The sequence below is a fragment of the Triticum urartu genome, chromosome 2A, assembly GCF_056163025.1.
Source record: "Triticum urartu cultivar PI428250 chromosome 2A, HENAU_Tu73, whole genome shotgun sequence".
In the NCBI taxonomy this organism is placed as follows: Eukaryota; Viridiplantae; Streptophyta; class Magnoliopsida; order Poales; family Poaceae; genus Triticum; species Triticum urartu.
Genome location: NC_141874.1, coordinates 616,069,646 through 616,095,959, shown reverse-complemented (window position 1 = coordinate 616,095,959; position 26,314 = coordinate 616,069,646). Strand labels below are relative to the sequence as shown.

The 26,314-nt window shown below is 42.5% G+C and overlaps 2 protein-coding genes across 2 annotated transcripts; one reads left to right on the top strand and one right to left on the bottom strand.

Moving 5' to 3' along the window:
• Nucleotides 1–3,775: 3,775 nt before the first annotated feature.
• Nucleotides 3,776–7,434, top strand: LOC125539216 (uncharacterized). The gene is made up of 4 exons (XM_048702595.2): nt 3,776–4,494; nt 5,269–5,500; nt 6,274–6,350; nt 7,142–7,434. The coding sequence occupies exons 1-4, from the start codon at nt 3,874–3,876 to the stop codon at nt 7,235–7,237; spliced, it is 1,026 nt and encodes a 341-aa protein (XP_048558552.1). The 5' UTR covers nt 3,776–3,873; the 3' UTR covers nt 7,238–7,434.
• An 11,155-nt stretch (nt 7,435–18,589) lies between these two features.
• On the bottom strand, nt 18,590–23,014 carry LOC125533794 (uncharacterized). The gene is made up of 7 exons (XM_087544565.1): nt 22,471–23,014; nt 22,267–22,380; nt 21,730–21,837; nt 20,896–21,003; nt 20,096–20,182; nt 19,814–19,975; nt 18,590–18,807 (listed from the first exon to the last, which is right to left on the bottom strand). The coding sequence occupies exons 1-7, from the start codon at nt 22,960–22,962 to the stop codon at nt 18,733–18,735; spliced, it is 1,146 nt and encodes a 381-aa protein (XP_087400691.1). The 5' UTR covers nt 22,963–23,014; the 3' UTR covers nt 18,590–18,732.
• Between the last annotated feature and the right edge of the window lie 3,300 nt (nt 23,015–26,314).

Below are 26,314 nucleotides of genomic sequence, written 5' to 3'. Positions count from 1 at the left end.
AACACACTGGATATGGAAAATTAATATGACATTCCACTAACTAAACCGCTAGCAGCCATTGGGATCCCAGGTTTCAGAATTCAGGAACAAAAAAAATCCAGAGACACCTCAAGAAATTTGTTAAACAAGCCTGAAGCATTTCCGAACACTTGGGCATCAATAACTGCAACAAATTAAGAGCAGAAATCTGCATCGGTACAAATATTGAGTGCGAAGGCATTGTAGTGGGGAAGGGAAATATGCAACAGAGTTGAAGATAAAGGGGCGAACTATCGGAGAAACATAGCTCCTGGATGCTACTGCGTTACTGCCAAAGGAAGAAGAGAGGAGAACCTGGGTATTGACACAGAGCATATGTAGGTAACTAGCCAACATCACATTCTGTGCAACCCCAAGTAGCTCTGCAAATATAGCGAAAACAACACACATAAACTGGAATTCACTCAAACCTGTCAAACCTGGGGGACATGGCAAACTTTGAAGAATGCACGAACGATACGCGGAGATATATAAGCGCGAGGCCAGGGTAGCCGGGGCGCCCTCACCTTTCCATACCTTTGCGAAGCGGTCGATTAAGCAGACAACCGTTGGCATCGAACTCTAGCACTGTTTGATCCCCTCACGCTGGATTCCCTCGCGAGCGGCACGCGTAGGCTGGATCCCACCGTAGGTCGTCCACTTCGCCTGAATCGAGCGCCCGCCCCATCCGTCCCCTTTCGACCGCACGACGCATCCTCTTGGCCGCCTCCAATTCGTTTCTATGTCGAGCGATCACATCCTCATGTTGGGCCGGCCCTTTTCACATTTTTTTTCTATTTTCTAATCTGAAGTGCAAAAAATGCTTCTAGCTGGGGCCCGAACCTCCAGCGCAAGTGTTGAGGGGACAATGGGATAACCCCCTGACAAATCACTCAGTGTGATTACATATATGTTTTTCCGTTATTTCATCTTTCTTCCCTTTCTATTCTTTTATTTTTTATTTTTTTCTCTGTCCTTTTTTCTTTCTTTTCTCAAATTCATAAAGTTTTTCTTCAAATAGATGAACTTGTTCAAAATTGATGAACTTATTTTCAACTTTATGAACCTTTTTTCAAATTTGATGAATATTCCTTTTAAATCGATGAACCTTTTTCAAATTTGATGAACTCTTTCAAATTCTATGAACATTTTCCCGAAATTGATGAACTTTATTTCAAATTTGATGATTTTTTTTGCTTTTTGTGAACTTTTTCAAAATCGATAAACTTTTTTTTTCAAAATTCATGATCTTTTTTCCAAGTCATCGAACTTTTTCCAATTCTGTGAACTATTTAAAAAATTGATGAGTTGTTTTCAAAACCGGTGAACTTTTCTCCAAATCAATGAACCTTTTTTGAATTTTGATGAACTTTTTTTCAAATTTGTGAATTTTTTCCCAAGATTTGTGAACAATTTTTCAAATGGATAATTTTTTTCAAAATCGATGGAATTTTTCTCAAAATCATGAATTTCTTTCAAAATTAAAATTCGGTTAATCTTTTTCAAAACCAATGAACTTTTCTGTAATTCATGAAATTTTTCCAAAATATTTTCAAATAATTTATAATCAAGGTGCTACAGTAGACATGTATATGTGTAATAAATTGCATGGCTACAAATGTACTTAAAAAACTTGCCCTGGAATTGGTCAGTAGCATGTTGTAGGTCATGTGGTTAGCCATACTCATTCGTTGTTATCACGGCGCGAGTTTGATCCTCAAGGAGAACCATTTTTGGGTTGTTTTTTCGCTTTTCGCGCTACCCATAAACTAGTTGCATCGATTGATTTTTTGTTGGGCCGCCCAGTCGCATCGCCTTCGGGCGCCAGTACGAGGAACATGCATTGAGAGCGCCGGTTAGGAGCGCCCGCTGATTCTTTACTGTGTCGAACGGGAGCGAATGTATGAGAGGGCTTTTGCTGCCTAGGGCCGAGCAGGAAAACTAGCCCAGTTAACCACAGAAGTCCAAAATAGCTACGGGGAGTAGCTGCCCTTTGCGACGTTAGGTCCAATTTGTGACTAGCTTAGCGCTAACTTTAGATTGGATGGTTAGAAACGTTTGACAAATGAAATCAAACGGCTAAAAATGCCTACTTCATGAGAACAGTAGGGGTTAAACTCAACGGAGATCAAACGTCCATGATTAGTTAGATCATAAAAACGGTCGTCTTCGAATGCTAGTGGCCTAACAAGGTTGGGAGGGTGCTCAGTTCTAATGTCTCTAAATAAATGAGATAGGGGGCGGGGACCCCTTTTGATCAAAAAAGGAACAACAAATTATTTAAAATAACACAAAACATGTCAAGCACACACCTGTTGTTTAAGTTCTTTCATCCTCCAGCACGAGCATTCTCATCATAACAAGCTTGTATATAAGCTACCAATCCACCATTTTTGTTGGTCCTGTTTCAGGTGTGTTGCAGCCACATAAAAGGGTTTCGTCATTTAATGTGCCCTGTTAAGTGATCGTTGTCGACTCTCCTCTCATGGATTACACACTCGTCATAGCATAGCAGCATAACTTCAGTTTGTCATTGTCAGGTCAACAATATTCTGGTGGGTGTTTTGTTTGATGGCGGTCAGAGTCGTGGAAGACGCGACCTCTGCACCATCGGGCGGCACCATCCGAATGTTGTCGTATCACGTATCGGGACCATGATTGTTGGTGTTTTTACTCTAGATTGGTCCACTTCCTACTATCGTATTCCAGATTTATTGTAATGCTATTTATTGTATTCTACTTTTAAATTTTTTATAATGAGCCAATAATGTGATGTTAGCACTATTTACCGGGATCAATTAACTCAGGATTATATCCCATATCGAGCTAATGTCTTGAAGAACACTACCCTCAAACAACCCATCATGTTTATCACGGACGACCCTTGTCCTCACGGTTGCTCGATCTAGCCACCCCTATCTCATGACAATTAAAAGATTTTCTTCATAGTAAAACACGGACATTGTGCTAGTAAACAAGAATGCTACAAAATGGGAAGTGGAAAAAGTTGGCATCTAAAAAAATCCCTTAGTAATATAAAGTTCTCCCCAACGTTAAAGGATATACCTTTTGTGGAGGGATATCATCTACATTTAGACCAGATTGCTCATTTTTTTAGTACAAAAATATTAAAAATCCAACATCTGATTTTTAGCGCTAAAATTCCGATGATCAGATTTGCCATGCGAAAAAAATAAAATTGGCATGCTTCAATATAAGGATTTTCCATGTTCTACGGTCAAAATTGCCATGTATTGTAAAAATCAACAGAAAAGTTGCCATGCGTTTGATCAGAATCCGATATAGTTGAGGGTGTCTGTTTTTAACCTCAAAATCTGACATCAAATAATCCTTTTTAGTAATATGTAATTCCCATTGATATTTGCATTCACTCCCGCGCAAACAAAATTGGTAAATTTTGAAAAGGGCTGGTCCCGGAAACATGATATTTGAAAAGAACCCATGCAACTAAAAAAGAGAACCCATGCAAATAAAAAAAAGAAAAAAAAACCCATGTACAAACTACAGAAAAAATGAATCAAACGAGTTTAAAATTTCTTGGGCTAGACATTCCTTGAATGTTGCTGCGCATAAATTAGCTAGAGTATATGTGGATGATGAACTTTGTAAGATTTGATGGGGGTGTTCCCCCAGACTTTGTGTTGGGTGTAATTTCAGATGACATTCCGAGCTTATGTCGGTTAATTATAAAGGCAGAAGTATTACTAGAAAAAAACCGAATCGCGTCATATTCCCATGAGCCGAGAGCCCGAGTGGGAGAGGCAGGCCAGTCGCCGCGAAGGCGACACAACCGCTTCGGACAGTCGCCTCCAGCCCAAAGCCCCAAGCCCCGCGATGCCCTCACTCCCCTCCCCCTTCGCCGCCGGCGACTGCTCCGCCGATAAGTTCGACCCCGACTACCTCTACTTCCTCCGCCACCTTCGCACCGAAGGCAGCTCCTATGTCCTCGAGCTCCCGCCGGGCGGCGCCTCCCCTGCCCCCGTCATCAGGTACGAGTCCCCCATCGCCATCTCCGACGGCGAATGTGTCTCGGACCCCTCCCCGGGCGGCGCAAGCGCCAACCGCCGGGCGGAAGAGAGGGACTCGTCGGTGGAGGCGCCCCCCTCTTGGATCGACTCCATCGTCGACATTGACGAGGATTACCGCATTTTCCTGCACCACACGTGCGTGGTGAATAACCGCCTGAAGCTCCAGATGGGGGGCGTCGTTGTGGACTACGAGCCGGACCCGGACGCCGCGCAATCTGGAGGCAGCAGCGGGGTCGAGGAGCAATCGGAGAAAGATGCGGCCGTTGCTTCCTCGGGGGAAGAGGAGCAGGCGGTCGACTCAGATGTACCGGTTGTAATTATGCCGGACCCGAACGCCTACGACTGGCGTGCAGATCCAGCCCCTCGTCAAAGGATGCAGGGTCAGGAAGATATTGGGCGCAAGGATGCTCAGCCTCGCGTTGCTTCGGTGAGAATTTCCTGTTATCTCTGATACCTATTGTTGTTACGTTTTCACACTATTGGACAATACTGATCAGTGTATTACTGCTGGATAATGAAATGGATCAATGTGTTACTGTGATGCTAAAACTGATCAATGTGTAAACAATTTTATCTTGTTCGCCTGTTCTCGAACTGATCAGTGTGTAATTAAGTGGTCAGTGCCAGTATGGTAGATAGGTCAACTGTCAATTGACATTTGAAATCATACGAGTAATTCTGTAGCACGTGCCTTGTTTCCATTTTCCAAATTCTGTAGCACGTGCCAGTATGGAATATATGTTTTAGAAAATATATTCGGATATCAGTAGTTCTGAAGAAACGGATCAACCATTTTTCCCGAACAAGTAGAAACATTCATGTCTTTGGAACATCACACCATCCTGTTCGAGCAGTTGTGATCAAAATATATCTCCCCTACTTTGCCATTTTTGTTGATTCTTCATTGTCAGTCACTTAATATAACGCAATAGTCATTCACTCTATCTACCTGTACAACAGTCTAGGAGTGTGATAATCTAAGTTTTTTCTTGAAAAATGTTAAGCTAATCTACATTTTGAAATTGAGACATTCTTGATTGGTATTAAGCACCATCTTTGAACTTCATAATAATATTAGAAAGATTCAACCAAAGTTCATAAGCTGTACATACTACATGTATGTAGTGGCTGTCTTTTTTCTTTCTGTATGTTAACTACCATGTGTGATTTACTTCTCCTTTCGCCTCCTACAAATTTGTAGTCACATAGATCAGATGTTATATGGCCTCCACATATCAACCGTAGGCCAGATTCAGACTTCAAGCGAAGATTGATGGATGCTCTTCAGAAGCCATTTAGCCGCAAAGAATATATTAAGCTGTTTGACATGGCTTCTATTCGTACTCCTTTAGTGAAGTTGCGACAGGTGCGCAATGATGCAAAATTCTACCCTACCGAGGAGATGGGCAATTCATATTTTGATCATTACCCTGGTATGTTATCATGGGTATACACTGACAAGTACTGTATCTTTTGTGTCACCTGTTTTATAGTACTGCCTTTTGCCATCTTTCCCTTCAGAAATTTGTTTCTTATTGTTATCGTAATAAATCAACCGGGTAAAGTAAATTCTGCTGAACTATACTTATTACCCTTCATGGACATTTCTGTACTGAGCTTGACGACACACTGCTGTGTTGTTTAACAATCCTCAATATCACGACTTATCCTGCAGTGCTGAAATTCCAGAGCAGTATAGGCTATGCATCATTGTAAATGTATGTATTAGTATGTTGTGGACTACTCTGTACTTTTGATGGGCAGCTCAACTAGCAATCAAAGGTTTGAACATAGTTTGTTCTTGATTCTAATACTGTTGATGTGCCATAGTCAAACACTCATTCTCTAGATTATATTACTGCACAATTGTAAAGTCACTAAACGGTCCTTGGTATTGCAGTGAACTTAAGTATAAACTAGCACATTCACATTGATATTTTTCCCTCGAGAATATTTGAAATATTGATGCCAGGGTTTGTTAAATGTAAACTACTACTCCCTCCGTCCGGAAAAACTTGTCCCAAGCTTGTTCCTCATATGGATGTATCTAGCACTAACTTGGTGCTAGATACATTCATTTGAGGGACAAGCTTTTTCGGACGGAGGGAGTACTTTGTAACAGTTTGATGAAGGATGTTTTTTTAACTTTAACAGTTCTGAGTTGTTGTGGTTATAGTACTAAAACTCTTCGTTTATTTAACTTCAGATCTTGTCGAACAAGTTACAAACACTAGCTTTTCCAAGGGTTTAGCTCTGATGCGTGGATTTTTCTTCTGGTTGCAGGTATCCTTTAATACTAATTTACCTCTTATAAGTTATAATAATACGTTTGCAGTAATTGTGGTCATGTCTGCAACGTTCACATTTCCATCTAAATCCAAAGGCCCAAACCTAAAATCTTCTAGGTCACCTACAATGAACTAGTAGTTTTTATATACACAAATAAGTTTGTCACAGCTGGAGCACATGTATTCTTTTGGTAGAATATAAAGGAGATGTGTCATGGATAGACTATTAGTTTGCCATGCAGCTCAAATACTGCCATTTCAAGATCAGGTTAGGGGGCCTGATACCAATTATAACGAAATCTGTAGTTGCAGCATTAGTGTATACACTATCTTAATCGCATGCTTGTTCTATACTACTCCCTCCGTCCCAGAATATAAGGTGCATAAATTTCCGTGAAGGTCAACATATGTATGTTTGACCAGGATTGTAGAATAAAATATCAACATAATAAGCAATACATAATAAATAAGATACGAAAACATATTTCATGATGTATCTAACTATACAAATTTGATATATTTTTTAAAACTTGGTCAAACATGCACAAGTTTGACTTTTGAAAAAACAGACACCTTATCTTGTGGAAGGGAGGAAGTACTCCCTCCGTCCGGAAATACTTGTCCTTGGAAATGGATAAAATGAATGTATCTATAACTAAAATAAGTCTAGATACAACCATTTCTAAGACAAGTATTTCCGGACGGAGGGAGTATATGCTATCACATACGTACCTTGGCAGCATGAAGATATTTGCAAACTTTGAAGTTTACACTTTCTTTTTGCAGAATAGTGCACACGAGGATCAATTCAGGCCATGGACAGATGATCTGAAAGATCAAGAGGTTATTCCATTGATGGACTTAGATTACCCATTGCCTTAGTTCACCCATCTTCTCTTTTGTGGAGATTATTCCCTAAGGGTGAAACCATTCTCAGTACAGAATATCTGATTTTTATCATTTTATATATGGAGTGTGCGAATAAGTACTGTAGCAGCCTGCTTGTGTTGCTCTTTCTCTTGGGAGAATAAATGTATATATTGCTCAACTGGTGAAAGGAGAAATCATTCCCTGTGAAACTGCATACATTCTAGGTTACAACTGGGATCTAGCATTCTAGCTGCTATTGATCAGTTGATGCATTTCTCATGTTGAAATTGAGGGCACTGAATCTCACATTCAACTTATGTCCGCATCACAATGCATCACATGACGTAGCGTAAATGACCTAATTAAACTTGATTTTGTACTCTGAAAATGGATTTGGTCTAGTCGTGCGGCACCCTTGCAATTTCACTTTCATCTTTGATTTCATCAGGGCACAACTCTGTTCAGCATTTCTTGCTGTGGTGCTAGAGAATCTGATTCCCGAAGCAGAAGTAAAAACTGATGAAAATTGTTTGTCTTCTTTGTAGTTTGGAGCTAGAGTTTAAGTCCAAACTTCTTTTTTACGAGGAACTTTTCATTAGATAAAAAAGGGCTGATGTACAGCGATAGCAGATTTTTGAAGGGAACTCCTGGAAACTCTATATGGCAAACTAAAAACCGGTCAAAAGCTAGCCAATGCCCTCGTTGGCTTGGCTTGGGCACGGCCATAAGCCAGTCAACCAAATGGCTATGGCAGGCAAAAACTTGTCATGCTCTCACCTGGTCGGCCTTGGAGCTCTCTGTTTCAGTGTGTTTACGCCCGCGAAGTCTGGTTTGGTGTGCTCCACTGGCTTGGCATCATCCACCTCGTGCCCTCTTCGATTGATCACATTCTCCCGTGGTGGTCTTCATGGCAGCAGACGATCCCTCCCAAGATGAAAAAAGGGATCGATTCAGTCATCATTTGCACCCTCCCACTGCATTTGGCTCGAGAAATAGGAGGATCTTCAAGAACAAATCCCTCCTCACATCGGCACTTGTCCTCAAGGACCGCGACACTTTGCGCGAGTGGAAGAAGATGGGAAACGGTAGCCTAGAGCGAGTTGTTAAGAGCATCTCCAGCCGTTAAAAATTGCCCCTGGGGCGCACTGGCAAAAAACGCATGCTGGGGACGTGATGCCACCCAGTCGCGGCGTCCACTGGATTTTTTTGAACGGCGCAAACACGGCGAGTTCATGCATATTTCGGCGACTTCAAACCAAATTCGACCAAAACACAGCACAAACACGCCCGCTCATATATATATTTAAAGTATTTTACAGAAAAAAAAACACACTACTAGGCCCGCCTGCCGTCTCGCTCGCCTCGCCGCTCCTCGCCGGCGGCCGCCCTTACAATTCTACATGCCGAGAAGGCTGTAGAACCGCGTGTAGTCGCCGCCGTCGTCATCATCGTCGTTGTCATCGTCGTCATGGCCGCCGTCCCTGCTGCAACCCTCCCCCGATTGGCGCGGCGAGTTGGACGGTCCGGCGGCGTCCTCGTCGTCGTCGCTGTCGAGGATCATGACGCCGTGCTCGTCGTCGCTGTCGAGGATCATGACGCCGTGCTCGTCCTCGCGCTCACGCTTGCGGGCGGCGATCTCCTCCAGGGCCCGGGTCTGCCGGGTCATCTCCGTCTGGAGGTAGTCGTCGCGCGCCCACCGCAGGGCGTCCGTGTCGGAGAAGCCGCGCCGGGCTATCTCCTCGTACTCCGGGGGGAGACTGGGCCCCGGCTTGGGCGCGACGAGGACGAGGCGCCCGGAAGCGGGGGTGGAGTCGGCGATGCGAATATCGGAGCTGCGGGTGCGCCGGCTGACAGGCGTGTCCTGGGGCTCCGGCTTGACGGGGCGGAGGCAGGGAGAGCCGGTCGACCGACCGGACGAGGAGGAGGACGCCCCGGGGTCCATGCGCCTCGGCGTCCACGAGCTCCCACGGCGGCGAGATAAGGACGGCGGGGAGGGGTACTCCAGCCTCGGCGTGTTGCCGCCCTCGATGTACTCGAGGACGGCCTCCAGCGTGCGGCCGGGCACGCCCCACCATCGGCGCCGCCCCTCGGAGTTGAGCCTGCCGGAGGGCACGACGCCGTTGGTGGCCTCGAACTGCTCGGCGTGGCGACGGCGGAAGTAGGGCTCCCAGAGCGGGCTGTCGGGGACGTAGCGCGGCCCATCCCTCGCCGCCCGTGGCAGAGAGGCGCGAATACGCGCGATCTCCGCATGACGCGCCGCCCCGGTGGGCGGTGGTGGCACCGGGACCCCGCCGGCGCTGATTCTCCATGCCCCGGGCACCTGCATGTCCGGCGGGACCGGGTACTCGGCCTCGTAGAGGAGCCGAGATTCGTTTTCGTGAAGGTGGCGGCGGCCGAAGCCGTTCGCCGCCGCGCCGTCGCCTGGGAATCATTCGGACATTTTTACGAACTGGGACGGCGAGGGGAGAGGGAGGAAGGGGAGATAGGGCGCGTCGGCGGTGGACTCTGTGCGTGCCACCGACGCGCTGGGGTCGGCTTATATAGGCGGAGGCGGCGTGAGCACGCGTGGCGGCCTCGTCTACGCGTGGCATGCGCGGGGACGCGCATCATCACGCCTTCACTGCGCCGCCCGTGAGGCATCAATGGCGGAGGCTGACCGGCGCGGCAGCGCGCGGCAGCTTTGGCATTGATTCGCCGCGGGAAACAAGGCGATGAGGACGACGAAGCGGCGAAGCGAGACGAGTCGCTGGCAAGGAGGGCCCGCGGCTCTTTCGCGCCAAAAACGATTCGCCCGGCACCCCCGAGCGCCCCCAGCATGCCGGGTTCGGGTTGGGTCCACCGGCGTCATTTTCGGCCCGAGCCGGCGAAAATTGAGCCCTTGGAGGCGTGACTGGGCCGATTTTTTGGCGTCGGCGACCAAAAAATCGCCTGGGGGGCCTTGTTGAGGGCGCGGCTGAAGATGCTCTAACTAGCCCTTCTTGTATCGCTCCCGGTAGATAGTCTGGGCAGTCATGGATTTGTCCGGCGCTTTTTCAGACCAATTCTTGTAACTTACGCATTGCTTTCTATCTTAATATATAGGATTGCAAAGCTCATGTATGTTCTCGAAAAATATAAAAATGTCACTCGCAAAAAAAAAGTGGCGGTTTCACTCCATCGAGATGTTCAAATATTTCGCTCTATCAATTCGTATAGAGGGTTCTTTCACTAGGTCGATGTTTCTAATTTTTAGATGTTGATGAAACCATAGTGTCCACCGGTCCCACTGCGAGCATCTCCAACAACCTTTATATATTTGCATTCAATTGCTATTTTAGCAATCTTGGCCAAAAACCCTCCTCTGTTCTAAAAAACCTCCGCCTCCAGCAGCCTTTGTATAAGTGGTCCTTCATCATTTTTTTTACAAAGTTTGCCATACTTGCACCCAGACATTGTATATTTGCAAAGTGGAGAGGCTACTTGCTATAATTTTACAAAGCCTCCTAAAGTGGTCTCCTTTATATTTTTGTCTCAATGACTGGTGGGCCGTGTATGCCGCGCATGTGTGTGTATGCTGTGTACATGTGTTGTGTGTGCGTGTACGTGTGATGTTAGTGTACCTTTTTTTTGCATGCCGCATGTGTGTCTTGTGTACGGTTTTATCGCATGAATTTGTTTTATGAAGTGTGTACGTGTACGTGTACACGTGTGTTGTGTGTGTATGTGACCTGTACAGTGGCGAGTTATGGTAGCATATGTATTCATGTACGTAAGCTAGTGTATGTATGTATGACAAACTATCCCCACATGTCATTGTGTGTTTTGCACAAATATATCAATCCAATATACAAAGGCTGCCAAAGCAAAAAACATGTTGGCTTTATAAACCTTCTTTCTTCTCTTGCTATAACAAGTTACCGCTACAGTTTTTTCGTTCATTATTTGGTTTTTTCTTTTCGGTTTTTCTGCTTTGGCTTTTTTCCTTTTTGTTTTTTTTCGTTTCTATTTCTATTTCTATTATTTTCTTTTCGTTTTTTTCAACAAATTATTCGAAATTGCATATTGTTTTAAAATCCTGTAATTTTTTTGAATGCTCAAAAATTTTCAAGTATATTACAAATGTTCAACGCATATTTGAATATTCTTCCACACATTATTTATTGTTTTTCCTAAATTTTTCATCATATATTTAAAAATGTTCATTGCGTATAATTTAAAATGTTCAGTGTATATTAAAAAAAATTCAACAGATAGTACAAAATCTTCGTTGCGTAATATTCAGAAATTTTCAAAAGAAGTTTGATACTTAAAGCTTCACGCTGTGAATACATCAGTTGAACTCACTGGTTCGGGTTGCAAGTTCCATCTTCTAACAAGAAGGTGGCCGTGAGTTTGAGTCGCTCGCTTAGCACTTTTTCTGAATTTTTTTGTGCGCCTGAACTTCAATAGCTCCAAATGGGTCCGTGAACTTTTTTCCAAATCCATTGACTTTTTCTTATATCTGTAACTTTTTTTCAAATTCATGAACTTTTTTCTTTTGAAAATATGGTTCACGAGGTTCTTTTTTTTTTGCTATTTCCTACTAAGATGGCCACCGGTGTTTACATACTTTGAAATAATTTGAGCATTCAAAAAAATTACGGGATTTGAAAACAATATGCAAATTTGGAAAAAGTTCGGCGATTTAAAAAAGGGTTCACGAATTTAAGAAAAAAAGGGAAAAAGAAAAGAAAAAAAAAGGAAAGAATAGAAAGAGAAAAGAAAAGAAAAGGGACCAAGTGAACAGAACGCATGTTTGGTTAGTTGCATCGATCAGTAGCGAGCGGTCTTCTGTTTGAGCCAACCCCGCGCCGTAATTTTTTGTTTTGAATGAAAAAAAACTAAAACGGGCTGGCCCGCAAGATGAATCCAGGTTGATATTTGCCACGTCAGCGCTTTTATGCCTCAAACAATGCCAGGGTACAATTTAGACCGGGATTGCATAGTTCAGGGTGCAATCGACCGGGATTTCGACTTTGCCAGGGTACAATTTAGACCGGGATTGCATAGTTCAGGGTGCAATCGACCGGGATTTCGACTTTGGGGTTCATTTCGCCCAACCTCTACAGGTTCAAGGTTTAAAATGGACTTTTTCCCTTCTTCGGCCCTAGTTTTCTAATAATCGAGCCAACCATATTCTTCTTCAGGAGCACCATGCCCTCTTGGCGAGCTTCTCTCAAAAAAAGTACAACTTGAGGTCTAGAGTGCTCAATTTCAGCATGGGCAAACCCCGCGTCAAATTCAAAAGCAGCCCTAGATGTAGAATACAACTCTGCTAGCTGACGAGTGGTACACACTTGTTGTTCCATAAGAAAGAAGCATGAACCAGAACATTCCAAAGTTATGACTGCAGTTGCCCATATATAAAAACAATACATTGTCTGTTGACAACATCATTGTCGTCCATAAACCTTCTATCTGAAAGAAAAGCTGAGAAAAATAGGGTATACCCCTGTCTGAAGATAATTTATTTTGGGGAGTCCTGAGTACTGAGATATGCTACTAGTTTCTCGTAGCATCAGCTCTACGTTTTTGCAGAGAAAATAACAACAGCGACCAGTGTAAGATGCACACTGGAGACCAAACTAATTCAACAAGGAGAAACTGGGGCTTTCCCACTCCAATCGAGAAATGACAAACTCTTCTGTAATTCTGCAGGTGATCTCAATCTATTTCTATGATAGTAACTTCGTACTGTTTGAAATCATCTATCCATGGAACGAATTGGTCCTGATGCAAAATATTCTACAAAGGAAGAGAGTAAATTGTTAGGACACAGGTCGGCGGGCAGTCGGCCTAACTAACCAAATAAGGGAAAATTTAATATATTGCTAGGGAAAATTGGCCATCTTTTAGGGAAATCCATCTACTCCCTCCGTACCTAAATATATGTCGTTGGGGGAGTGTAAACTGAACTCCCCCAGCGACTTTATTTCGGAACAGAGGTACTCCCTCCGTCCGGAAATACTTGTCCTCAAAATGGTTGTATCTAGACTTATTTTAATTATAGATACATTCATTTTATCCAATTCGAGGACAAGTATTTCCAGACGGAGGGAGTAATATATAAGAAGTTGGCACATACTATTAACAATCAAGCAATATGAAGAAATCACACGGTAGTTACTCCATTTTGAACTACTCCTTTGTGCCATGAATTTTCAAAATTGGCAACAAGAAAAACTGATATTGATGCACCGTGGCTGTTAATAGTTTGCTGCAAATAAACTTATTAACTACGAATGATATCATACCAGCGTGATCTTCAACAGGACAATATTGGGCTGCTTCCATTAATAAAAAATAATCTAAACCAAAAGAAATATATTTGCTCTAACTGGGAACAGGTAAAAAAAATATCACTTCAGTTCTTTAACAACAGGTGGAGCCATTAGAACCATTACTGTTCGAGGCTTGAGACCATGCTGGCATGCAATTTATTTGCAAAAAAAAGGGTTATTAACAAAAAAAAAGAAATGGTATGAATGAGGTTACCTCCATCCAGAAGAAAAATCCACGCAACAGAGCTAGCTGATTGGGTTTGTTGGTGCTTTCTACTTGTTCCGCAAGATCTGGAGTTATAAATATAAAACACGTGCTGATTAATACTACGCCATGTAAGAAATCAGTGTTTTTTGAACTGCCACATACCACATTACTTCAAACCAGATACCAATATGATTTGGTACTACTTTCTCGTCTTATTGGGAAAGGTAACTTCTCAAGCAAAAAAAAGCCATTTATTATAGCAAATAAAATAAACCTGCTGGAGTTTAATTTTGGACTGCCATCATGTTGATGACCTTTGCAAATACGCTGAAAGTTAAGGTTAGTCAAGTTTTAAGTCAAACACAACCCATTATCAGTATATAGTACTCCACAGCAAACTATTTCTAATTTAGGTATTTGTTAAAATTCCTCCACATTCCCTCACAGCGCAGCTGGACTTCTGCGCCGACATAATGTAATTGTGTTGTGTTGCATGGGTAAAGCTGTGGCCTCTCTAAGGCTAGTACAACCACTTCTCTTCTACCAATTCATCGAGATGCAAGCTTTGTATTTTATCAAAGAAGAAAATAAGAATTACATGACAATTTGTGCAACACAATTATGAAAATGCCACAGTGCTTGTTGTTCTAAAGTCCTGCTAACCTAAGCGTGCAGGGGTTTCAAGTGTATCTATAGAAAGCGTATGTTCACCTAGATTCAAGCAAGCTATTTTGACATAGATTTAACAGTCTTGTAAACCAATATATCACCGAAAAAACACAATGTTGGCTTGCAAGTTGCAAGGTTCAAAAGGAAAATGAAAATTGCGAGAAAAAACAAGCACAAATTGTTTCATAAATAACAAGGCAGAGTGTTCATTAAGCATGGAAAATGATTTTGATCCTATAATCATTATGTATAAAAGTTACTTTAGCCATGTGATCGCAATAATTACCAAAAAGATATTTCAACACAGAAATAATAAGGGGAATAGTATATAACATAAATCCAATGAACAAAACAAGTTATATACGTAGTATAAAAGCAAGTATACCTGGATGAGAATCAAAATGTGATGGTTCCCTTTCATGTTTAGAGTTGTAGTACTTCACCGCCAGTGCGTGTTAGCTTTTTCTTTGTTGCCGGAAGGCGAGCCGTAGCCTTGTCCATCAGCACAATGTATTCTCTCTGGCTAAATGGTTTGCGGAGAAGACGCATCAACTTTTCCTTGAATTCTGAATCTGGCTTCTCCATGATATGAGTAGGCCATACAACACCGACACCACGTAATTCCTGTGAAACAATGAATTTATCATGATTCATGAGAGTTTTGAATGTGAGAATTATTATTTTAAATGCTCTCAAATAATAACTAAAACCAACAATATAATAAAATATTTGAAGGATGATTTAAACCCAAAGATTTTAAACCGAACCATATACGCTTTCTCAGCAAACCTGATATGCATAATATGGTATCTATGGATAATTTTCCATTATTTTGTCTATTTTAATGTTAGTGTGCTCGTCTTTACCATTGGAAAAGCATCTGTCCTTTTTGCCATTCCTGAATTCAAACTCGCGCCGAGTCCTAACATGAGTGAAATGTTGTAGGTACATGGTGGCAGTAAATGTCCAGATTCCCGTATTCAACAGACAACTATGTTGTTATTTATGTGTATATTCACTCATAAATACATGGATCGGCAATACATTTTGTCATAATGTATCCAAAGCTGTCTCGATTCCATCAAAAACTACCAATTTGTTGTCACGCCCCCAAATGATTGGTGTTGTGGCCTTAAATTCCTCATGGAGCATGGGAATAACTAAGCAATCATATAACGGTATAAGCAAGTGATAACTTGGCAGCAAAGGCCATGGTAGGAACCTATGAGACCAAATAGGGAATGGATCAAAAGCTAATCTACCACGAGGCATTTCCAAGAGTGACATTATAATTTTATTCGTGGACAATTGGGTCAGAGCTCTAGTACTTCGTAATTAAGAAGATGCATACCCAAGGGGGTCCAAGGACTCAAACATGGGTGACTGTAATTCTTGCGAAGTCGAGTCAAATCCCTACCCTACCGGATAGTTGACTACTAGTTAGACCTTCTAGGCAAGGGATTTAGGAAGGAATGATGAAGGTTTTCAAGTCATATAGTGCATGTTGAGGACTACTTTTAGTGAGCATTACAAATATCGACATAATTTGAGCGGCACAAGATGAATAATTGATATATATCTCCGGGGCTAGGGTTTACGCCTCTTGGGCGGTGAGGTAACTTTCTTGTACCTTAGAGTGACATCTTATGGAAGTGCAATTGTATGGGTGGATTTAATGGTAAAAAAATTATATCAACTTAAATGGAGGATTGGGAGATTAATTTTTTCATGTGCCTAAAATTAATATATTCCTTTGTCTATGGTGCATTATGGTATGGACTTAGGGTCTGTTTCTATCAACATTGTAGCCTTAGCCCCTAAATTCTGGAAGTAACAATAGTCAAGGAGCCACTCTCAAGTTTTTTTGATTTGGCCTTTCATATTTATGCCAACATTGCTACAATCATAATATAGACATGAGAGTTGTGAAGCATCACTTCGCCCAAAAAAGGTATGAACAATGAAGTGTATGAGATCGCGAGAACAATCATACAAAAACATGGTACATATACAATAGTAAAATACTAGCCAGTTCTACCTTATGAGGCCATAACTGAACAATCTTTGGCATCAAACTAATCAACACCTTTGTTTGGAAAAGGGTCCCACCGAAAGAATCCAACAAGGAGCTTTGGAACCACGTAACCGATCCCTACCTAGAGGGCCGCACATAACCTGCGCTCATGATGGCCCCATGACAATGTTTATCGATCAAATCCTACCCATGTTGCAGTACACGAGCACATAACCACAAGTATAAGCCATCCCTTGTATCCATGACGGCCTTAGCGTGCATAGGAAGCAAGGGGCCACGATAAGTTTGTGTATGTGTGTTGATAGGTAATATGTTAATCAAATAGTAAAGCTAGAGTTTATCACCAGGACATGAAAGTTCATTTTCAATGCATTGTATGTAGTTTTGTATAGTTATCTAAGCATGATTATCACCGGTAGGCCCTGGCATGTGAGGGGCCTCGGTGCAAGATAACAAAGAGACCTTTTACACACACAACAAAATTATGAAATACTAGCATGTTTTCTTTGTATTTGAATTGTTAATCAATATCAAAGTACTAATTACTATCGCATCCAAGCATAAAAACACTTTTTTTTGTGAATAAGCATATATATAACACTTGGAACGGTTGGTTGAAAACTTCTATCAAATCCTTTACTTGTTCTCTCCTTTTGCGTTTTTCATTTCCAGACAATTTTTTATTCCATAAATAACATAGGAAATGTTAACTTTTTTTAGGTAAATAGAAAACTTTAACAAAGACACCCTTATGGTTGGAGTGGTTGGTCAATGCTTGTTGCACTATTTTTAGGATCAGCATCGAAAGCTCGCCACGCGTAGGCCTCAAGGGCCCATTGCTTTCTTTCATTTTGGGCTTAAGAGTGTTGTTGTGTGGTGGAGGCTGCATCATGGGCGTGGGTTGGAAATTAAATAGCAGGGTGATCAATTATATAAGCATATAATATTAGTATAGTACTATACAATTTTGACATGGGTTGGCCCCCCTGAGCTGTGGGGGGCCTATGCAACCGCACCGGTTGCACATGCTCAAGGCCGGCCCTGCCAGCAGCCCCATCCATGTATGCATGCCAACAACCCATGTTATGCTGACCTTGACCGCTTCGACGGAGCCTTGTGCCTGCGCTAGCCTTGGTTCCAATGGAATGACCCAGAGCACCCTTGGGTGGGTTCAGATCTGCCTTGTAGCGACTCGGACATGGATCCATTTCGTGCCTCTATCACAATCACTGTCGGCGATGGCAGTAGATACGTTTTTGACAAGACTACTGGATTTGGTATTCCACACTTTGTACCGTGCCCTAGAGCTTTTCAAGATCGCAACTAGGAAGAACTGGAGGACAAACCAGGATCTCCGGGGGCGGGGGGAGGGGCAAGTGGATAACAGTTGTCGCATGTCTCAGCACCCCTACCCACTGCGGGAATTTGTTGACATTTGGAGCTTCTGTAGAACACCAACATCGACACTAACCGCGTGGACACCATCCATGGCCTCAGGTTAATTCTTGACCAAATTTGTGTATAAGATACCCTTGCCCATGTGCAACCTTGTCGTCCTGGGAAGGATTGGAAGGAAACAACCGTTCCCAAACGCAAGCTCTTCGTCTGGCTCGTGTTGCATGGTAGAATCCCGATGACAGAGAACCTAGCAAATAGGATTTTCCCTATAGCCTGGTTTCTCACTTATGCTTATCGATAAATGAGGCACTATGCCACCTTTGCAAGGATTATCCCTTCTCGAAGGAGGTATGGAAGGCGGTGAATGCCAGGACTGCCATGCCCCCGCTGATGCTGACAAATCGTGGTCAATCTGTCAACCATTGGTGGGAGGCCTACCTGGCTATCCCTTGGGAGCAAAGTTTGAAGGTGCAAAATGGGAATTTGATCTACACACTATGGAATGCCTGGAAAGAGAGGAATCGTCTAGTTTACAATGGACAGAGAATGATTTATCAGGAGGTGGTGCACCTAGCTCTGGCAGATATCCATGCAAAATTCTTGTAGTCCGCATGCCATGCGATAGGTTTCTCGACCATACCTCCCAAAATAGTCGCTTATAGAAACAACTGCAACACAACCATGTTCTTCTAATTGAAAGGTGGCAATCTTTCCAATTACTCAGAAAAAATTACCATATCCAATAGACTAATAGATGGTCTAACTAGGTGCTTGTAAAATCCGAGAACCAACATATCCATTGTATGTATTCGAACAATTCCAAACAACAAGTTAAAAGGAATTTTTTGGAATGAAGCAATCTATTTTGATTCTCCAAAAAGAGACGTTACTCTATAGCCTACTTATGATCATTTTCAGGCGGATTGAGCATAAGTCGAGCAGATCTCCGAAGTTGTGGCTTTCTGTTGTCAGTCTGGAAGCGCGACAAAAAGCAGAATCACATATTAATTCATTACTTGAAACTTTAAGAGAAGAAAAAGGAAACCACATGACTATGCATAAAGATGCAGATTGGTCAGAAATAGACATGTAATATGTTTAAGAATTCCCATAAGAAATAGAACTCTACTTTTATATTCGTCTACAAAATTCAACTTGCCGTATTTGCCTAGTCAAAGTGTGCTGAAAGATGCAAAGCACCATGAAGTCAATATGTTTACTAGGATACTAGAGAGATCGTATGTTGGATCACTAAACAACAAAATGTGATGAAAGCGAGCGTGCAGGCTTCATTGGGCCTGGCTCGATGCAATTTTGCTCCATCCAAATCAGCACATATATAGTTGCATGATATTTATTCGAGGCAGCTAAAAGCATGGCATGGCTCATGCCAGTCCTCCCTCCCTAGACCACTTTCTTGAGGTATATATAACAACCAACAACGATTGCACCGAAGGCAACAAGTGAAAACATCATTAAACAGATCCTTGATGCTAACATTTCTTTAATGTTTTAAAACATTAGGAAAGGGTTGTAATATGTGTATTATGTTTTTTTTGCGGGTGATGTGTATTATGTATAAGAGGAAAAAAATACAAAGTAGAAAAAAATAGTTAAATGAATTCTATTTAGCCTAAAAAATTCTTTTAGTTTTAGTTTGAAATGCATCTCTCTTTTTTAGTACTCCCTTCATTCCAACGAATAAGGCCCTCACACAATTCAAAATTGAACTTTGATCATGAACTCCCCTCCATATTTAACAGGTATAGAAAAAATCATTTATTCAGAACAAACGAGATTTAAAATGTAGTATTATAGTTTTCAGACATGTTGCAGGAAGCATCAATATCAGCTAGGCACATTGGTAGTACATGATGTACTGCTGTTCTAGCATATTGATAGAACCACATATATATCTACATCTACTGAAAAATAGTGCAAGCTGAAAAAACAACATAAAATGCATAGGAAATTCTCACCGAAGCAGTGTGGGAATCGGCATTTTGTACATCACTTGATTTCCTTTTTCTCTTCATAATATTCAGTGTTTCCATAGGCAGCTCCTTCAACGCAATCTCTTCTGCTTCCTCCACCACCTTCATCATCTTAGCACCATTTTTGCCTCCATTCTTCTCCTGACCCTGTTTACACATGTGTATGTTTTTTTTGCGGGGTTGCACATGTGTATGTAACATGTGATTACTCTGCTTTAGCACACGGCAACATATTTAATTGGAGAAGGGAAACGGAATTGATTTTACCTGCTGCGGATGTGTAGTGGAATCGCGCACACGAGACTTCAGCGCAGACTCACCCGTGATGATCGTCGGTACCTTGTCCTTCCCCTTCTAAACAAAATATTTAGCATTTTTTTGTTTTAGTTTGAAATGCATCTCTTCTTTAGTACAGTCTTAATCCTGTCTGGGCTACTTACCGAGACAAGGTATGTTAAGTACCCCATATGTGTCTGTACTTTTAAATATTGATACCAATGAGCCCTAGATAATTATTAACAGATACACACCATGCTCCTAAATGCTTTTAGTTTCCATATCCTTGATGCTAACATTTCTTTACTGTTTTAGTATTAGGAAAGGGTTGTAATGTGTGGATATTATGTAAGAGGAAAAAAATTACAGAGTAGAAAAAAAATACTTAAGTTAATTCTATTTAGCCAAAAAAAGTCTTTTATTTTTAGTTTGAAATGCATTTCTCTTCTTTAGTACTCCCTTTGTTCCAATGAATAAGGCCTGTCCGCAATCCAAAATTCAACTTTGACCATGAATGCCCCTCCATATTTAACAAGTATACAACAAATTTCATTTATTCATAACTAACGTGATTTAGAATGCAGTATTGTAGTTTTCACACATGTTGCAGGAAGCATCAATATCAGCTTGGCACATTGGTACAAGATATACTACTGTTCTAGCATATTTGTAGACTCTTATGTGGTACAAGATACATCTACCGGCAACCACATATATAAAGTTATAAACGAAAGCTCTACTGACAAATAGTGCATGCTAGGAAAAAACATAAAGGCATAGAAAATTCTCACCGAAGCAGTGCGAGACTCGGCATTTTGGACATCACTTGATTTCCTTTTCCTCTTCACAGTATTCAGTGTTTCCATAGGCAGCTTCGGCTCCACATTCCCCTTCCCCTTCTCCAAAAATTATTCTTTTTAGCCAAATAAATTCTCTTTCTCTAGTTTGAAATGTATATCTTCTTTAGTATAGTCTTAAATCCTAACTCGGCTACTTACCGAGACAAGGTATGTTAAGTACCCCATATGTGTCTGTACTTTTAAATATTGATACCAATGAGCCCTAGATAATTATTAACAGATACACACCATGCTCCTAAATACTTTTAGTTTCCATATCCTTGATGCTAACATTTCTTTACTGTTTTAGTATTAGGAAAGGGTTGTAATGTGTGGATATTATGTAAGAGGAAAAAAATTACAGAGTAGAAAAAAAATACTTAAGTTAATTCTATTTAGCCAAATAAATTCTTTTATTTTTAGTTTGAAATGCATTTCTCTTCTTCAGTACTCCCTTTGTTCCAATGAATAAGGCCCGTCCGCAATCCAAAATTCAACTTTGACCATGAATGCCCCTCCATATTTAACAAGCATACAACAAATTTCATTTATTCATAACTAACGTGATTTAGAATGCAGTATTGTAGTTTTCACACATGTTGCAGGAAGCATCAATATCAGCTTGGCACACTGGTACACGATATACTACTGTTCTAGCATATTTGTAGACTCTTATGTGGTACAAGATACATCTACCGACAACCACATATATAAAGTTATAAACGAAAGCTCTACTGACAAATAGTGCAGGCTAGGAAAAAACATAAAGGCATAGAAAATTCTCACTGAAGCAGTGCGAGACTCGGCATTTTGGACATCACTTGATTTCCTTTTCCTCTTCATAGTATTCAGTGTTTCCATAGGCAGCTTCGGCTCCACATTCCCCTTCCCCTTCTCCAAAAATAATTCTTTTTAGCCAAATAAATTTTCTTTCTTTTAGTTTAAAATGTATATCTTCTTTAGTATAGTCTTAAATCCTAACTCAGCTACTTACCGAGACAAGGTATGTTAAGTACTCCATAGGTGTCTGTACTTTTATATTGATACCAGCAACCACCAGATTAATTCGTGATGAATACACGCGCCATGGTCCTAAGTACTTTTAGTTCCATACATGTTGTAGGTTTGCATCAACATCATTTACGCTCATTGGTATAAGGCATACTATATTACTACTCCGTATTATTCTAACATACTTATAGATTCTTATGTTGCATGTCTACCCACAACCGTGCACAAATATAAACCACAAACCACAGCTCTAGTACTAACAAACAGTGCTGGCCGGGAAAAAACAATTGAAAAAGCATAAGAAATTCTTACCCACGCAGTGCTGAGTGTTTCCAGATGCGGCTCTGCCGACGGGTTCTCTTCTTTCTCCGCCACCTTCATCTTCTTAGCACCATTTTTCCATCCATTCTTCCTCTCCTTCTGAATCTGTTCGCACAGGTATATGTAACATGTGCTTGCTCTGCATTAGGCGAGCGGCAACTTTTCAGTTGAGAGGGGAAACGGAAGCGGTTTTACCTTTTGCGGATGCGTAGCGGAATCGCCCACGGGAGACTTCAGCGCAGGCCCACCCGTGGCGATCGCCGCCACCTTCCCCTTCCCTTCCTCCTTCTTCCCAAAGCCGCAGCTGTTCTTCCCTGAAGTAGCACGGGAAGCCGCTTCCTCCCCACCCTTCTTCCGTGGAACCAGCTTCGCGTCCAGCCCGCCCTCCGGCACGACCACCATCTGGTGGCCATTCACCATGCGTATGCAACTCAAGTACAGGCGGTAGCCCTCATCTATGTTCTCAATTTTATCGTACCAAGGGATTTCCGCGGGGGAGTTCTCCTCCTCCACCGGGCGGTCGCTTCCTTCCGGGGCCGGGGAGCGGACGGGGCCGCTTTGGGCTTCGCCAGTGCCGGACGCGTCGTGCTTGGTGGTGACGGGAGGGGCAGGGGAGCCGCCCCGGGCAGGGATTTCCTGGGCGCCCATCTCGGCGGCGGAACCTGGAGCGCGTGGCCGTGATGGCATGGTTGGGGCTTTGTGTCTGGGTTGGTAGCGAATGGAAACGGACGAAGAGGCGCCTCGTCTAAATCTGAAGTTTTTTTTTTTGACAGCCGAATATTTTGCGAGACGCCAGAGGGGAGTGTTGGCTGGACGGTCGGGATGGGAACACTCCACCTCGGAAAGCTATCCAACGGCCTGATTGACGGAATAGTACTCCAATCTACTTAGTACTATTTGCATATATTTAGCAAGTTTTAATTCGTAATTGCAGTTGATTTTTCTGGAACGCTAACATTGGCAGTGCATCCAATAGAAGATTCGTGATATAATTGTGCTAATCATTTTGAAATAAATGCAGCAAATAAAAAGTAGTAATCCACTAGTGTAAAAGCAAATAAACTTGGTATTCTTAGCTGGAAATACATTCAGTGCCAGCCCATTTTTCGCTGGAAATTGTAGGTCTGCTAATTATTTGAAATAAATGCATTGAATAAAAACAAATCTACTATTCTAAAACAAAATAACTTAGAATTCTTAGCTAGAAAACACCCGGTGCCAGCCCATTTTAGCTAGAAATCACAGGTGTGCTAATCTTTTTCGAACCGGGCTATACCCCTTTCCATTGCAAATGAACGGAAATACAAAGTTCCAAAAACATGTCAGGAGGAGAGGGAAAGAGGTAGAACGAGTTCGGGCACGACCAGGAAACCCACTGCATTCGCCAGGTGTGCTAATCTATTAGCGTAAACCAAATAGCTTAGAATTTCTTGCTGAAAATCATCCGTTGCCAGCCCATCAACAGCGGCAAAGAGATACTCAAATAAAAGAATATATCTTAAACTTATTGAAAATCCCCCTGATGCTTCAAAACCTTTTCAACGGATATGGTAATCAAGTTGTCTTACTAAACAGACGGTAAGGAGATTGGCTTGTATGGACTCACCCTTCGCCCTCTCAGTACACCAGGCCAGGGGTCGCCCTCTCACTGATTAGACTGAAGCAGACCCAATATGCCTGAAACATTCCTCTTCATCGCATCCACGGTTTCAGGAGGGACATCTCTCTGGACTACACTTAGATCCAAAGGTTCATATCTTTGATAGAAATGCACTTATTTGGTTATTATGGGACGCTGTCATTTTCTATCTGATCTAACTATTCGTCCAGTTTTTCGTCCCATGAAAGGTATGATTCTAGCACGTCGTCATCTCTTTGATGGCCTCTTGGGGTCATGATTTGTGTTTCTGGTGCCGATATCTGGTTTAGTGTAGGAAAAAAACTACAGGAAGATAATGAATTTCACCTAATGATCATATATCATTCTCCGTTATTACAGTAGTAGTTTGTGTCAATATTGGCAGACGAGGAAGAGGGAGAGGGGGAGGAATCAGGGGCTGGGGAATGGGGAACGGGGGTTGGGGCTGGGCGATCCGTTTCTCTCTTTTTGTCTCTCGTCCGGCTGTTCGACAGAACGGACAACCCACTGGCGACTCGATCTGAGGCAATGTTCCTAATCCTACGTGGACAATGCTATAGAAGAAAAGGATACATATCCTCTCTAGATTAACAGACATGAAAGGAAAATATTTAAAATATGAAAACTTACATCAGTACATATATATATATATACAGTTCTTATTACATTCTTTTCACATAATTTTCTTAAGACCCACACCATAATTCAAAAACATTTTTCTTTCTTCACACTGATCATATTACTTGATCATGCTACTGTAGAGGAGATCACAAAATATAGCTAATTTAGTTGGGACAGCCTCTCACTTATTAACATTGCTTCTGTCCCTATTTTTCAGTGTTGCCATATAGATGTAGTGCTCTTCTATTTGGTACCTTCTCATTATCAGGGACGATGGCAGTCGTATTCATTCCGTTTTTTAGTAATGAAGTGGTTGTTTGGATACTGAGAATTAGTTGTGAGATTATAGGAAACGAGTTTTTGGAGGATTTTTAGCAAAGCCGGTTTTTGCTATTTTTTCAGTTACGGTGGGTATGTACAATTCCTTGTTTGGATGTAGAGATTAGGAAAAAGAGATTTAGGGCATGTACAATGATGCTATCTTAGAAGTGCCACGTAGGATAAATGATGAGGTGGAGGAGAGAGAACTCATAAGAGAAGGCTTGTCTTCTTTTATTTAAGATAAGACGAGAGATGATCTCTTAGCATAATATGTCTCACCACATTTTTAGGAATTGCTAATTATTGAAGATAAGACCAAGAGATGACTCATTGTAGACATTTTTTTTGGTCATCTCTAAAAAACATGCAAAATTTAAGATAAGACTATCTTATCAACCATTGTACATGTCTTTAGCAGTTCTTTGTTTGGGTCGTCTCTTACGCACTTGCCACGCTTCGCTCATCGCCTTCTACGCGGACTACTTGCTTCTCCCGTCCCGCTCCGAGCACGTTGGTCACGAGACCAAACACCAAGAGCACATGACTTAATGTTGGGAGCATCACGGAGGTTGGGCATGATGCGCTCGTCGGCGTTCAAGCTGAATGTTGGGAGTACCACATCTCTTCGCATGGAAAGCCAAGCAGCGGCCAAGCTCAATGGTCGCCGGCGTTCTCTGCCACGACCAAGCCGAACGAGGCGTTGTTGGCCGTATCCTCTGGTGGAGCTCACCACGATGAGGAATCAACTTTGTTCTCTTGCCGCGCCTCGTCCCTCATCCATGCCTCCAAGCTCGACGTCGTTGCCGACGTCCATGAACTGGAAGGAGGCTGTGCCGGTGCGCGTGTCCGCCGTACTCGGAGAGTAGCGCATCATGGGGCGTTTGGTTCAGGCACGGGGAACTGCAACGCGCTCCAGTCCTCCAGCTCTCGGTACACCACAATATCAAAGGAACACAACACGGTGGAGCGGCGACGGTGTCGTGCCGTGCGTAAGGCGGCAGAGCAACGCCAGTGCTTGAACTGTGTCACTGGCGATCACCATGCCCAGCAGCCACCATCGTGGACTACGTGCATGCACAGAAACAGATAACCACGCAGCGGAGTAGCGATGGTGCTGGAACTGCGTCACCCGCGATCAATCCGGCCACCGTCGTGGACTCCTCAACATCTTAGGCCTCGTCACGGGCTCACGGCAAGCCTCACGGTCTTGCCTAGGATAACCCCCTGTCGCCAGGAGCAAGTGAGGTGCTAGAGCTACCGCAGTGGCGAGACCGGCTCGGCGGCCGCCGACCCAGCCGCAGACTTTGAGCGCACGGATGACGAAGCATGTCTGGCGTCCGGCGTCCGCGTCGACCCGCCGGATGCACCATCGTCTTCGCTACAACTCACTGGAATGGCGAATCTGAGGACAACGATACCCAGGATATGTTAATCCTGTTTTTGCAAAAACGACTAATA

Excerpts from the sequence above, each read along its gene's own strand:
- LOC125539216 (XM_048702595.2), top strand. The coding sequence starts at position 3,874 with ATGCCCTCACTCCCCTCCCCCTTCGCCGCCGGCGACTGCTCCGCCGAT. Across the intron at positions 5,501-6,273 it reads ATATTTTGATCATTACCCTG|ATCTTGTCGAACAAGTTACA; the intron begins GTATGTTATCAT and ends ATTTAACTTCAG. Across the intron at positions 6,351-7,141 it reads GATTTTTCTTCTGGTTGCAG|AATAGTGCACACGAGGATCA; the intron begins GTATCCTTTAAT and ends TTCTTTTTGCAG.
- LOC125533794 (XM_087544565.1), bottom strand. The coding sequence starts at position 22,962 with ATGCCATCACGGCCACGCGCTCCAGGTTCCGCCGCCGAGATGGGCGCC. Across the intron at positions 21,004-21,729 it reads CCGAGTCTCGCACTGCTTCA|AAGGGGAAGGGGAATGTGGA; the intron begins GTGAGAATTTTC and ends TAATTTTTGGAG. Across the intron at positions 18,808-19,813 it reads CCGATTCCCACACTGCTTCG|ACTGACAACAGAAAGCCACA; the intron begins GTGAGAATTTCC and ends TCGCGCTTCCAG.